At 50.0% G+C, this 15,221-nt stretch overlaps 1 protein-coding gene across 7 annotated transcripts in view; it reads right to left on the minus strand.

Annotated features, from left to right (window-relative positions):
- The window catches only part of Kif17 (kinesin family member 17), a 36,235-nt gene extending 21,072 nt beyond the window's left edge, over positions 1-15,163 (minus strand). For 6 of the 7 annotated variants that reach the window (XM_085690410.2, XM_048443346.3, XM_048443345.3 and 3 more), the window contains exons 1-3: positions 14,921-15,163; positions 5,491-5,637; positions 4,700-4,801 (exon numbers count right to left, since the gene is read on the minus strand). In XM_085690410.2, coding sequence (XP_085546536.1) covers positions 4,700-4,801; positions 5,491-5,637; positions 14,921-15,151 — 480 coding nt within the window. In that variant the 5' untranslated portion in view covers positions 15,152-15,163. The remainder of the gene's footprint in view (positions 1-4,699; positions 4,802-5,490; positions 5,638-14,920) is intronic. The other variant, XM_085690411.2, reaches the window with a different exon arrangement.
- Between the last annotated feature and the right edge of the window lie 58 nt (positions 15,164-15,221).

Genomic DNA, 15,221 nt, shown 5'->3' on the forward strand with positions numbered 1-15,221 from the left:
GAACCCTGTCCAGGAGGCCACTGTGCCCTCCTAAAGCATCCTGTAATAGGTAGGGGGCTCACTCTGGTGGAGCCAGAGGCAAACCTACTCCTGCCTCCCACCTGTTGCAGGATCTTGGACCAGTAACATCCTGAACCTCAGTATGCACAACCTGGAAAATGGGCATGAGATACCAATTTCATTGGCATGGTAAGGAACACACAAGCTTTGTCGGGACCTTCAGGTTCTGGAAGCTGATGAGGCTGGCACCCAGAACTCTGACTTTATCGCCTTTGTCCTGTCCACATGGCTTCTGTTATGCCCTCTGCTGATACGACCAGGGCATTGGAAATGTCTCCTGACTCCTGATGGTGGCAGGTGGAGGGAGAGTCGTTTGCTGCCTGAGCCCACAAGGCCTGCAGTTCAGCCCTTGGAGATGGTAGCTAGAAAGCTATGCCCCCCGATGTTTCCGGCTTCCTTCCCAGGCTGCCAAGGAGCTTTCCTGCTTACTCAAGAGCAGGGAAATGCAGAATTTCTCAGAGGAAAGAAAACCACACTGGCAAGGTCAAAATGAAGGGCTGGGTGTGGTGGGGTACATCTGCAATCCCAGCATTCAGTAGGCAGAGAGGTGGAAACTACTGCAAAATCAAGGCCAAGTTGGCCTACACAGCAAGACCACAGCAAGATACACAGTATCTTGGGTGGGAGAGGGAAGGAAAGCAGAATGAACAATAGGTGTGTGCCTACTAAGTGGCCATGCTGATTGGGGCCCAGAAGGCTCAGCTGTCTACTCTGGGGGGGTCCCAGGAGGGGACAAATCCCCTTCTGTAAGGAGTCAGGTGCGGGTACAAGCTAGCTCTACCCGCTTGGGTGTGAAATCCCATCAGGGCTGGGTCTATGGAACAGAAAAGTATCTGAGACACAGAAAGGTTAAATGACTTGCTGAAAGCCATACGGCTATAATTGGGTTTCAGTGACAGAGGACCTCAGAAACAGGATAAAGGGAGTCCCGGAGGATGGGTGCAGAGGACGGAATCCTGCAAAACAGAGGCAGGCAGTGTTTAGGACTGGAAAGCAGACGGCACGGATCCCACCACACTCCTAGAATCCAGAACCCAGTTGGGGGCACACAGCAGGTCTGGTGAATGTCTGATCACCCTCAGAAAGGACACATTGGGCTGGAGCGACGGCTCAGTGGTTAAGAGCACTTGTTCTTACAGAGGACTGGGGTTCAATTCCCAGTGTCCACACAGTGGCTTACAACTATCTATAGTTCCAGTTCCAGGGAACTTGACAGCCTCTTCTGATTTCTGGAGGAACTAGGCATGTACACAGTGCATATACAAAAACATACATAATACATACATATATACATACATATAGGCAAATTACTCATATATGTAAAAATAAAAATAAATCCATCTAAAACTTTTTGTTGTTGTTTTTAAAAAAAGTCTATTTAGGCTGGGCAGTGGTGGTGCCTTAAGAACTTGGGAGGCAAAGGCAGGCAGGTCTCTGAGTTCAAGGCCAGCCTGGTCTACATTAGTGAGTCTCAGGATAGCCAGAGCTACACAAAGAAATGATGCCTTGAAAAGTCAAAAATAAAACAACAAAAAGAGCCCATTTAGTCGGACATGGTGGTGCACACCTTTAATCCCAGCATTTGGGAGGCAGCAAGTAGATCTCTGTGAGTTGAAGGCCAGCCTGGTCTACATATCGTGTTCTAAGACAGCCAGAGCTAGAGCGAAAACAAGCTAGAGCCTATTGAAAAAAAAAAAGCATCCTTAACCACTTTCCTACTTATTCAGCAGGACTCAGGCAGGAAACCCTGATAGATGAGGGATGTCACCCGGCTTCTGCGGTTCTCACTGGTCGCCTCCCCTATGAAATGAGGACAAACCCCCGTTTCCGCGAGACGACAGGGGAACTAAGAAGGACCTGTGGGACCTCAGCGGGCTCAGCGGAAACAGGTCATGAAGAGGACGGGGATGCTGCCTTGAGCGTGGGAAATCTCAGAAGGCAAAATCAGCCCCCCCATCTCTGACACCCTCAGGGGTCCTTCCCACCACTGTTACCCACAGCCTTGCCAACGCTGGTCCTGGGGAGGTGCTACAGGATGGCCACCAGCTGTACATCCTATCCCCCTCAGTAACTGCTCTTCTAGGCTGCAAGAAACCAGAGCCAGGTCTCCATGGCAACCAGCTGTGCCACTATGGCAGAGATGGAGAGGGACACAGGCACAAGGCCGTGACTAGGGTCCGCCTGGGAGGGGGTGCTGATGTGCTCTTCCTCACACGTGGCTCGGCAAGGACGCTTGGGAGACCTCTGCAGACTCCACCATGATCTACTGGGTGGAGCTCTGGGGCAGTACTGGCTTGAGGGTGGGGAGGGGAGTTGGCATCCCCAATTCTCTTGCTGGTCTTCTCTGACTGAATAATTTCTAATTATAAAATGTACCAGGCAGGCCCTATGCTAACCACAGGCTAAGAGCTCGCTCATGGGAGCCTTGGGTTCCAATCCATTCCCACTCGGTGTGCTCTTTGGGTTATACATAGGTGCCTGAATCACAGAAGATGAGAACAGAATTCTCCTACGCTCACATGGAAACCATCTGCATATCACCCACAGAGCAGCCTATCAAAGGCCCAGTGCCCACAGGGTGTGTACCACGGAGCACATCCATCACCTGCAGCCCTCCGGGCAGTGGCTTGGCTAAGTGAGGCCTTCCCAGGGTCCAGGGTGGACAGGGAAGGATAGAATCTCCATGGCACCCACACACGTTGGCTGAAAGGTCTGTGAGGGTTATGACCCTGAGGCTAGCCCTTCTAGGGCTCCCAGCCCCCACCAGACTCCTCTGCCTCTTTCTCTGAGGGTGAGTCATGACTCTCAACACCTTCTTCTGGTGAGGGGGATGCTGTAGGTTGGCAGTAGGAGAGGTTCCTGGCAGGGAGGGCAAAGTGCTGCTAGGCTTGTGCACAGCCCGCTGCAGGAGAATGGCAGGGTCTTGAGTGGAGGGATGGAGAAGGAAGAGAAGAGGGTCCAGGGCAGTGCATGACCTGGCACGCTGGTACCCATGGGTCCTTCCCAGTAAGTCAATCAATGAACGACCGACCTCCCTCTACTAAAGCTGGAGTCACTGGCTTTCTGGTGGACCCTGGGAGGTGGGGGTGGTCAGGGCATAAGCATCGTGGCTAGAGGGAGAGTCCAGCGGTATCCCAGCACAGATGAGGAGCAGCATCTCACACTGGCCTATCCTCCATGGACCAGGCCATCGGGTTTGTAAAAGCCCCAGGAAGGAGCAAGACCAGGACCTCTGGCCAATGTTAAGGCCAAAGCATCCCAGCTGGGACTCCATGCTCTCTCCCCCTGACTTCCAGTCCTGGCAGAATTTGTTGTCCATTCTCTTGTGCTGCTTCTCTCTCTCTCTCTCTCTTTCCTTCCCTCCCTTCCCTCCCTCTTTCCTCTCCCTCCCTACTTCTCTGTTTTCTTCTCTTCCTTTCTTTCTTTCTCTTCTTTCTTTCCTTTCCTTTTTTGTTTTTTGTTTGTTTGTTTTTTCGAGACAGGGTTTCTCTGTAGCTTTGGAGCCTGTCCTGGAACTAGCTCTTGTAGACCAGGCTGGCCTCGAACTCACAGAGATCTGCCTGCCTCTGTTTCCCGAGTGCTGGGATTAAAGGCGTGCGCCACCACTGCCCAGCTCTTTCCTTTTTTTAGACAGTTTCTTTATGTGATCCAGGTTGGCCTGGAACTTGCAATCTCTCTGCCTCGGTCTTCCCACTCTGGGATTAAAGCCTGTGCCAATAAACCAAGTCCGGCAGGATTCTTAATCTCTCTGGGTTTCCCAAACAGTCATCCTGGTTTCGTCTATCCGAACAAAGCCCTGACATAGTGAGCGGTAGGAAGCAACGCTCTTCCACCTTAAGCCAGTACTTTGAGGAGACTGAAGACGACTTATGAAATGTGTCCGAGGCTCTCTGACTAAGTCAATCTTCACCACCATGAGCGGATCATCTGTCCTTGACCCTGCCCCGCCAGGGACTCCACTTGCCAGATCCCGTCATTGATGGGGTTTTTTTTTTCTAATCCCCAACAGCTTGAAAAGCTCACATACTGAACACCTAGCAGGCATGGACACTCCGCTGAGGGGCGTGTCCTATTCACTGTCTCTAACCCTCAAAACCTCTTTGCAAAGTAAACCAAGACGATGGAATCCTAGCCATATAAACATCAGTAAAATAAGGGGTTTGAAGTTCAAACCCTTTAGTTAGGCAGACCTGGGTTCAAGCCCAGGCTCAGCCACTTGCCGCCTTGTAGAACCTGGGCAGACTGAGGCTCTCACGGCCTCCTTTCCACACTACTGGTAAATTAGAGATGACAACATCCACCAACAAGGATACTCCAAAGATGAAGTGGGATAATGCACCCGAAGGGCCCAGTGAATAGTAAGTGCTTAGTAAGTACTTCATACCTTCTTTCAGACCATCAAAATAATTTTTATCAGTGGAAGTGTTTTCTAAAGCAGAACTCTATTGGGAAACATCACCTTGTTTCCATAGAGGTGGCTTTATTCAAGGGGATAGCCAGCCTGTGTGGTGGCGGCAGACACAGAAACAGTCCAGCACTAGGGAAACTGAGGCAGCAGGATCCTGAGTCCCAGCACCGTCTGATACTAGCCACTGCCCCTGGGACCTTCCTGACCACCCCACATGGGGTCTGCACCCACCTCCAGCTTCTGCTTGGTGTCAGCGCCCAGCAGGTCACGGACATCTTCATTGTAGATCTCCAGATAGGAAGCCCGGACCAGGAACTTGGTATTTTCTGCACACTGCGGGAAGCAGAGCATGAAAAGACGGCTTGTGCCAAACCCGACTGTTGTTCAGGCCTCTACAGCTGAGACATCAGAGGGGGAAGGGCCACATGGGCCCTCATCCCCACCCTACCCTGCCTGCCCTGCTGGCAAACCTTCCTCTCCAGCTCCAGGACCCCCAGATTCCAAGCTGTGTTATGGCTATCTATCCAATGTGCTGCCTAGAAACCTCATGGCAAAGAGGCAGAAACCTCCCTCCCGCGGCCACAGTCCCAGCCAGGGCACCTGGACCAAGCCCTGGCTTTGGGCTGAAGAGTGAGCCTCTGGGGCCACCACAAGTGGGAGCTGTCCAGTCTGGGGTCTGTGAGATAAGTCTACAGAGGGCTTCATGCAAGTCTGGTCTTTGGTCATTGCTCAAGAAATGCGGGAGCCGTGACTGTTAAAACCACTGCCCGTTGTCATGTGCAGAGTCATCAGATAAGAATGCTAAGGGAATTTCAACATTCAAGAAAAATATGGAACCGACTCTTCTCAGTTTTGTTTTTCACCCATGATTTTTTTAGAGCCCAGGCCCAGGACGTGCCTCTGTTGACCCACGCAGAGTCGAGACCAGGATCTGACTGCAACTCACGGTCCATGCCTCTGTCATAGGTGCCCTGGGGGCCATCTGGGACACTAGCCTTACCCTTTACAAGTGAGGCCCATACCTGAACGCTCTCAAACACGTGCTCGAAGGCTCTGGGAATGATGCCTCTCTGGCTGGGGGGATCCGGCAGGCCCTGCATGGTGAAGGACTTCCCACTGCCTGTCTGGCCGTATGCAAAAATAGTACCATTGTAGCCCTCAGTGACACCCTATGGGAGAGGGAACCAAGGTCAGGTGTTCAGCTGACAGCTCCAGGTGGGTACCATGGCCTCCAGCCCACAGACTCAGGTGCCCTGCTCGGGTGGCCACTGAACAAGGCACCGCTTTGTTTCAGTCTGATGGGGTTAAACATCGTGCCAAGGTGGGCTTATCTAAAAGCCTGTGCTGGGAGCCAACTTGATTCAAATGCTTGTTCAAGTGTATCTCCATGCTTGTTTCGTTTCTCCGTGTACTGCTGGAGACAGAACCCAAAGTCTCCTATACGCTAGGCAAGAGCCCTACCACCAAGCCACACCCTCAGCCTGGCTCTGCTCTTCACCACACGCCTTTGGACTGGTCTTCGGCACATGGATTTGCAGTCTCCCTTCCCGTCATAAAGAGTAAGAACGCAGCCCTTCCTAAAGCTGACTCATCTCGTGTATTAGGCATGGCAAATGCAGGCACGGGCAGGTACTTGCGAAATGTCTGCCGGGAACTCGGGGAGGGCAGACAGTGCTTCTCACCCAGGCCAGGGAGGTGTACACAGGGCAGAGATCCAGAGAACCATGAAGGGAGAGAGTCAAAGAAAGGAGGTAGGAAGGTATGGGAAGAAGCAGCCTCCTCTTTCTTCTGTGTAGCAGAGGCAGGAAGGAAGAGAAGCTGATGCTGAGGAGACCTGGACAGGTGACAGGAGACTGGCAGGAAGAGGAAGGAGATCCAGGCCAAGGGCACACAGGAGAGTGGCTGATAGTTGATACGGGAGAATTGTCTGTATTCTGTCAATCATTTTAATAAAACGCTGATTGGCCAGGCAGGCAGTATAGGCAGGTCAACCAGACAGGAAGTAGGGGTGGAGCAAAGAGACTGGGAGAATTCTGGGAAGCAGAGAGGTTCCTCTGCCATTCCTGTGCAGACCACGGAAGAAGCAACATGTAAGCTGTCACACTGAGAAAGGTAATGAGCCCATGTGGCTAACGTAGATAAGAATAATGGGGTAACATAAGTTATACGAGCTAATAAGTAGCCTGACCTAATGAGCCAATCAATTTATAACCTTATGGAGTCTTGTGCGTGATTTCTCTTTGGGATTTGCCAGCTGTTGGGGTACCGGGCGGGACGGAAACCCCAACAAGCCGGCCCTCATGCTACAAATGGCGCCAACGTGTGGACAACTGTATCCACATAAAGCCTGAGACAGTTTGGGAAGTAATTCTAGAACAAAATGACAGCATTGCACGTGGTTTCTTGGTAGCAGCAATTTCTCGCATCGGCTCTGCTTGCTAGAGGCAAGCAAGGCTCTCATCTAAGAGAGGCTTCCTGACTCGGCTTTAGCTGCAAAACCTTGCAGCTCTTTTAGGAGGTCCTGCCACAAAACACTTAAACGGTGTTGGTGAAAAGCTGAATGCATGCTTCTCAGGGTTTTAGCCGTAACAGGAAAAAAGCTGTGCTGTTTTAAAATGCCGGTTTTCTGGGCTGTCCTGCCAGGGCAAACCTTGACTCTTTTAGGCAGGCAGTCCGACTGAGTGTGGTCTATGAGCAGAATGTTGCAGTTTGCTTGCTGGCAAGGACCTTGAAACGCCATAGAGTTGTGGCAGTGAACACAGCTCTGGCTGGTACCTCAGCCATGATGCTGGAAAGCTAAATAACGGGCTGGGTCTAACCGTCAAAGCCATGATTTTAGACTCATGTGGTCAGAAAAAAGAGAGAGAGATACAGTAAAGAGAGATTCAAAGAGGAAGAAAACCTCTAAATGGTTTACAGTGTGTATATGCAGACTAAAAGTTAAAGTTCTTAAAGTTAAAAGGAAAGAAAGAGAGTAGTTGGGTGTGGTGGTACACACCTTTAATCCCAATGCCTGGGAGGCAGAGGCATATTGACCTCTGTGACTTCAAGGGGTAGAGGTAGATTGACCTCTGTGACCTCAAGGTGTGGTAGTACACGCCTTTAATTCCAATGCCTGGGAGGCAGAGACAGATCTCTGTGAGTTCAAGGTGTGGTAGCATACACCTTTAATCCCAGCACTGGGGAGGCAGAGACAGGAGGATCTCTGTGAGTTCAAAGACAGCCTGGTCTACAGTGTTATTCCAGGACAAAGATATACAAAGATCCTGTCTCAAAAAGTAAAAGTAAAAATAAAAGAAATAGAGGTTAAAATAAAGCCACATAAAGATGGAAAATGCACAGAGAATCTTCATACTGTATGCTATTATGCTCTCTTTAAATTGTTTGATTGCTGAGGAAGGAGCAACAACTGCTAAAAGACTTTTGTTTATAAATGCTGCTGAACTAACCCAAGATAGGTATTTTGAAAATACCTTGGCTTCAAAAATGAAGTCAAAAGGTTTGTTACTTTGGAGAAGAGATTTTGCTATTGTTTCCACAGAAAATGAGAGGTTGTGGATTCATTCTGAGTTAAGAAAAATCCAGTATGATCAAGGAAGGCCACCTGAGAAATCTCCGACAGGAACAGATGGCCCAGATGTCTGAGTTCTACATCCAGAACAGATTCAAGACTGCTGCCTGAGATGATCAAGACTCACAGGATACTCCAGTCAGGACTTGATGATAATTCTAAATTTTCTTTAGGTCCCCATAAGATTATCAGCGCCCACAACCAGCAGGAAGTAGCCTGAAATACTACGCCCACATTCCCAACAAATGGACTATGGGTATTTTCCTTTGTTTAAAAAAAAAAAAAAGAGGGAAATGATACGGGAGAATTGTCTGTATTCTGTCAATCATTTTAATAAAACGCTGATTGGCCAGGCAGGCAGTATAGGCAGGAAAGCCAGACAGGAAGTAGGGGTGGAGCAAAGAGACTGGGAGAATTCTGGGAAGCAGAGAGGTTCCTCTGCCATTCCTGTGCAGACCACGGAAGAAGCAACATGTAAGCTGTCACACTGAGAAAGGTAATGAGCCCATGTGGCTAACGTAGATAAGAATAATGGGGGGTAACATAAGTTATACGAGCTAATAAGTAGCCTGACCTAATGAGCCAATCAATTTATAACCTTATGGAGTCTTGTGCGTGATTTCTCTTTGGGATTTGCCAGCTGTTGGGGTACCGGGCGGGACGGAAACCCCAACAAGCCGGCCCTCATGCTACAGATAGTAGGTGAAGCGGGAGTGGGGTATGGATGAAGAGGCTGAGAAGGAGAACTGGGTACCACTTCCAAGGCCGTTTTTCACTCACGGCTGCACGCATTCACCCTGCACCACATACTAGCTGTCTTTCCTGAATCGGGAACCGAGCCATGTTCTGTGCAGAGGGAGGTGAACAAGGTGGCCACAGCCGTTGGCCTCGGAGTTCTTGGGGTTTACAGATAGCAGAAGTAGCTATGGGGCATCTGTGATGGTTAACATTCTCAACTTGATTTAGAGTTACCCTGGAAACAAATCTCTCGACGTATCTGTAAGGGGATAGCTAGGTAGGTTAACTGAGGTGGGAAGATCAAGGTTAGGTTAACTGAGACGGGAAGATCCACCCTATATATAGGCAGTACCATCCCGTGTGCTGGGGTCCCAGGTTGAATAAAGGAGAAAAGCTGAGCAGCAGAGGCATTCATTTCCCGTGCCTCCTGATTGGATGAACATGACAACTGCCTCCTGCTTCTGTCACCAAGCCCTCGCCGTCATGAGGGAGTGCATCCTCCACTGTGAACCCAAACAAGCCCTTTCTTCCTTAACCTGCTGCTGCCAGATTTGTCACTGCCAGACAGGCCCGCTGCTGGCACCCAAGAAGGCCGGTATCCCATCAAAGCTCCCCAGCCCTTGCAGAGGACAAGTGCTTCCTTGTCGACAGTGGAAATGGACGAGTCTATCCAATCTAGGGAAACTGCGACCACACCGAGGTCCTGTAGTTCCTTAGAGGGGGTAGGCTGCACACAGCGGTGGGACCTTTAAAATGGGGACAAGTGACTTCGGTGAGAGAGCGCATCCCACATGCAGCTAAAGAGGGAAGCACCTGCCCCCGCTGGAGAAGATGAAGCAGTTCAAGGACTGTCACTGTAGCCTGAGTCCAGGGAAGGGACTATAGGACCATTCAGAATCACATGGCCGATGCTCCGTTCTCTTGGGTAGCCACAACCTGTGCTGGTGCCTGTGCAGCCCGGGGGACTGAGTTCATTGTTTTCACAGGGTCTCACACATGCTAGGCAAGTGCTCTACCACTGAGCACTTATTTAGGGTTGTGGATAGATCTCTTGCAGCTCAGAATGACCTCAAAATAAGTAGTAGCTACTGATAAGCCTGCTTCTGCCTCCTCAGGAACTAGAATTACAAGCAGACGCCACCATGTACGGTTCTGCTAGGACTGAACCCAAGACTGTGTGCTGAGCAAGCCCTGCACCAACTGGTCACGCCCCCACCCAGCCTCCTCTTTGATTTGACTGACTGGATTCTTATGATCCTGCTGGCTCTGCCTCTCAAGTGCTGGGATTAAAGGTGTGTGCCACCACCACCTGTCTTGGCCCTTCATTTTAATGACTGGAACTGAGTTGTGCTTTAAATATAAAATACATACCAGACTTCACAGTCTTTTGTTTTGGTTTTGATTTTTCAATATAGACTTCCTGTGTGTAATAATAGTCTCTGCTGTCCTGGACCTCACTTTGTAGACCAGGCTGGCCTCAAACTCAGAGATCTGCCTGTCTCTGCCTCCTGAGTGCTGGGACTAAAAGCATGCACCACCACACTCAGCTACAGACTTCACAATCTTAATATAATTAACATAAACTATCAACTAATAGTCATTAGATATATTATCTGTGGTTCTGTTTCACTGAAATAGTATAGATACGTCGCATTAACTATATAATCAGTTCTTCCTTTTAGTTTTTAAAAGGCTACCATGGGGGGAGCTAAAACTATGTTTGCGGCTCAAGTATGCAATGTAAAACAGCTTTATTTATTAAAGGCACGTGTCTTTAATCCCAGCACTCGGGAGGTGGAGGCAGGTGGATCTCTCTGTGAGTTCGAGGCTAGCCTGGTCTACAAGAGCTAGTTCTGGAACAGGCACCAAAGCTACACAGAGAAACGCCGTCCCAAAAATCAAAACAAAAAACAGTTTTATTTATGTATTTAAACTTAATTGAAAATCATTATAGCCAGGCATGGTGGTGTACACCTTTAATCCCAGCACTCAGGAGGCAAAGGCAGGCGGATCCCTGAGTTTGAGGCCAGCCTGGTCTACAGAGCAAGCTCCAGGACAGTCAGGGCTATACAGAGACACTCTGTCTAAAAAACAAACAAACAAAAATTTATTATGGTTTGAATCTGAAGTGTCCCCCACAAGTCATGTCTTGAGTAACACTGTTTGGGGGTGCTGCAAAATCTTCGGGAAGTGAGCTGGCAGAAGCAGGTACCCCAGAACAGGCCTTTAAAGCTTATGACCCACTCCCTGGTTCTGGCTCCTTCCCTGTTTGAGAATCTGCCGTGTGGGGGCTCCTTGCTGGGCGGATCCCACCATGCCTCCTTGTCCTGCCGACAGTCTGAAGCAGTGAACCATGATGCGCCCTCCCCTCCCCGCTTCTCTCGGGTATTCGGGTCACAGTGACACAAAAGTAACTAATACGCTCAGTTCTTCAGCGGTACGGTCTCCTTCCTGTGCCACTTGCCCCCCCATGTCTAGCGGGCACATAACTGGTACATGCACATACAGAGCATTTCCACTGTTCCGGTACGTTTCATAGGACAGTATTGCCCTGATTAAGTAGAAAACAGCTTTGGGCATATTAAGTTTATTTCTAAGATGAAGTAAAGATTTCAAAAAAAAATCTGACATGGTAACCCTTTGGGAGGTTCTAGGGGACAAGCACATGTGGGGCAGGTCCCCAGTGTCCACTCGGTCACTGTGTACTGCTGCCCCATTCTGTATTATTGAACTATGAAACTTAGTGAGTTTTCATGAAATCAACAATTGAATATTATTTTAAGGTGTGTTACCTTATTTTATGCTGTGGAACATTTGTTTAATGATGCAAAGATGTGCTGCATTCTTTTATGTTGCATTTGTTTACCTCTGTGAAGCTGTGCTACTGTGCTTGTCTAAAACACCTGATTGGTCTAATAAAGAGCTGAATGGCCAATAGCAAGGCAGGAGAAAGGATAGGCAGGCCTGGTAGGCAGAGAGAATAAAGAGGAGGAGAAATCTGGGAGACAAAAGATTGAGGAGCAAGAAAAGGAGGAGGACATCAGGGGCCAGCCATCCAGCTACACAGCAAGCCACAGAGTAAGAAGTAAAGAAAGGTATTCGGAAACAGAGAAAAATAAAAGTTCACAGACACAAAGTAAATAGGATAATTTAAGAAAAGCTGGCGAGAGGGGGCTGGAGAGATGGCTCAGAGGTTAAGAACACTGACTGCTCTTCCAGAGGTCCTGAGTACAATTCCCAGCAACCACATGGTGTCTCACAACCATCTGTAATGAGATCTGGTGCCCTCTTCTGGCCTGCAGGCATACATGGAGGCTGAACACTGTGTATATAATAAATAAATAAATCTTAAAAGAAAGAAAGAAAGAAAGAAAAGCTGGTGAGAAACAAGCCAAGCTAAGGCCAGGCATTCATAAGTAAGAATAAGTTTCTGTGTGGTTTATTTGGAGGCTGGATGGCAGGCCCCCAAAAACCAAAGGAAGAAAAAACAAGTTGATCTCTCTCCCCCCACATCTCTCTCTCTCTCTCTCTCTCTCTCTCTCTCTCTCTCTCTCTCTCTCTCTGTGTGTGTGTGTGTGTGTGTGTGTGTGTGTGTGTGTACACTGAGATCAAACCGAGAGCATGACACACGCTGGGCAAGGGCTCCACACTTGAGCTGTGCTCCCAGCCCAGCAAGGAGCTTCAAACTTGTGTCATCCTCAGCAATCAGCCTCATGACAGCACACTAGACCTACTACATATTTCCTCCAACTATTCCGTGAAAGTGGAAATAACCGTCCTAAACTGCACCACATCTTCTGTAGCCCCCTCCCATATGTCCCCCTGGGTGAACATTCTACCGCTGCTTCCGCACAAGGAACCCGGGCCACCCTTCGTAGCCTGGTCATAACAGAAGCTGTGGCTGGGTAGCACTCGAGGAGTATGGAGACAATTTATCAAGAGGAAACTCTGGAGAAATCTGTCAGGGGCAGGAGACTGCTGGTTCAAGGGGCGGCGGAAGCTGGATCGGGCATGATGGGATGGGAGTCAGCCAAGGGTGGGTGTGGAGAAGGAAGCTCCAGGAGAGTTGAAAAGTTCAGTCAGAGACAAGAGATGAGGGACAGAGCCTGGACTGAGGTGATGGAGGATGGAAGGAAAAAGACAGAAAGTGGATGTGAAGTATAGGGACAGCATGGGATAGGAGCTGAGGGAGGATCCTGGGTAGAAGGCCCAAACTACCTGCCCAGAAGCCCTGGAAAGGGACAGAGCAAGCAGGCCCACTGGCCTCACTTAAGCAGCTAGGACTGTGACCTGCATGGGCTTTCCACACCCATGGGAGCATGGAATATGGACACAGGGATCCAGAACTGTCCCTGATTTGTTCCATGACTCCTTAGGCCTGTCATTTCTCTGACAACGACGACTCCAGCTCTTCTTGTGAGGACCAAACGCTACACTCCACTCTTTCCCCAACAGCCTTCCACCTTCTGCTTGGCTAGCATCCTGCAGGTCCTATCTTACTCTGTTCTCCCCTCCATTTTTTCCAAGGTTTGCTGGCCTCCCCGTGCTGCCCATCCCTTATCAACAATTGCTAAAGGTCAGCTTAGCTGTTTTTCCTTTGACCTTGATGAAGGCAAGTCCTATTGCCTTCACACACCCTCCCCATAATCTGGGGGCTCACAGTGAAAATGCTGGTGTTTCCTTACGTGGATGGGTGAATGGATTAATGAATGGATGGATGTCAAATGTGAGGTCTCGGGTGTGTCTAGAGAAAAGCTGGTGGAAGAGCGATCCAACAGGCCTGTCATTGTGTCCTTAGTGTCTTCCTCTCTGGGTGGGACTTGCTTGGCTACTGCATAATCCACAAAGCAGGCAACTGAGGCCTCACCCTGACAGCCCTAGACATCCCTAGAGAGATGCAAGGCTACAGAAGAACACAAGTTCAAGTCTTCAAGATGTCAAGCCTAGATAGAAGAAGACAAGTGCCCTGCAGGGTCCCTGGGACCACGGAAGGACGGGAAGCTCCTGGGACGCCTCGGAGTGGGTGAGAAACTCTGAGGATCACGAAACCAAAGAGGAACTGACTACTTTAGAAGAATGAACTTCAGCCACTGAAGACACACAAGCAAGAACTGGTTCTTTACGTGATGGAGATTAAGACACCTGATAAACAAGAAGAACCCAATCAGATGACCTCTTGGGTCCCTTCTAGTCTAGAACACCCAGTCAGCAGATAGACAACTGAGCTATCCTGAGAGAGTGGGACCAGACCCTTTGGGGAAACTGTCATTCGTCCTCTGAGTATTATGTGGGAAACACCTCTTGCATTGAGCTCTGTGGTCCACATCATCAGTCAGAAAGCCTTGGGAGTAGGATCAGAGCTCAGCAGAGCAGAGATACACACTTGACCCTAGACTCTAATGGTGCTTTTATTCCTGGCTCAAGGTCAGACAGTGTGGAGGCTTCGGAATACATCAGCCCTCCCAACAGGCAGGACAGCCGGAACAGAAAGCAGCTTTGTTAAATGTTTTGGCAAGGCCAGGTCGTTGAAGTCAAATGGGTTTCTTTGCAGCAGAACTTTTCCGGATCTCAGATACTGGAGCACATTATGGAAGCCCTGCATTGTTCCCTCTCAGAAAAGAGTTTCCTCCGTTGCTCTCAAGAAAAGAGGAGCGTGCAACGAGGAGGACTTTGAGGGGGGCTGAAATGGGAGCAAATGTGGACTATCATCTGTAAGAAGAATCTTGGGGTTCTTGGGAAGGAAGAAGGCTGGGGGAGATGGTGGGAGCTTTCAGGATCCTGCAGGACTGGAATGAGAGCAGAGGACCTGGGGATCTGGGTCTGGAGTCTGTGGTCAAGGGGCTGAAAGAGATGAGGGTCAGGACAAGCTGGGGCGTTGAGTAGTCCTAGGTTCTGTGGTAAAGGCTGTAAAGGACTAGGGTGAGGACCGGCTGGGGCGCTGGGTTCAATGGGGACACCACACTGGAGACAGGTTCCAAGTGTCTGCAGCCAGGACAAAGCCTTCAGACTAACCTGTTGCTATCCTCCTGTGCCCGGCGCCTCCTCGCTTGGCTTGAGTGGCAGGGGCTTGAATTAACCCACCTATCCTGTTTCCACTTTCGGGGAGTCCCGAGCCTGGCCCTGCAGTCTTGGGGCACCCTCACCTCCACCAGCGGGTAGGCGATCTCATTGTAGATCTGCTCGGTGAAGTGGTCCATGTAGTAGGCGCCGTCGAAGGTGAACTGCTTCGGGGGCTCGTCAGCCGCTCCCGGGTTCTGAATGAAGCATTGGCCGCGCGCGCAGTCCACAGTCACCACCGACTGGCAGCTCAGTTCGCGCTCGCGCTGGTTCATGGGCCGGCAACGGACCACCACTTTCACCGACTCCGAAGCCATCGCGCCCCGCGAACCCCGGGGGCGTGAGCCAGTCCAGGGGGTGGAGCCAGAGCCCTCGTGGGGCGGGGCC

This window comes from Myodes glareolus, chromosome 6, assembly GCF_982192425.1.
Source record: "Myodes glareolus chromosome 6, mMyoGla1.1, whole genome shotgun sequence".
Classification (NCBI taxonomy): domain Eukaryota; kingdom Metazoa; phylum Chordata; class Mammalia; order Rodentia; family Cricetidae; genus Myodes; species Myodes glareolus.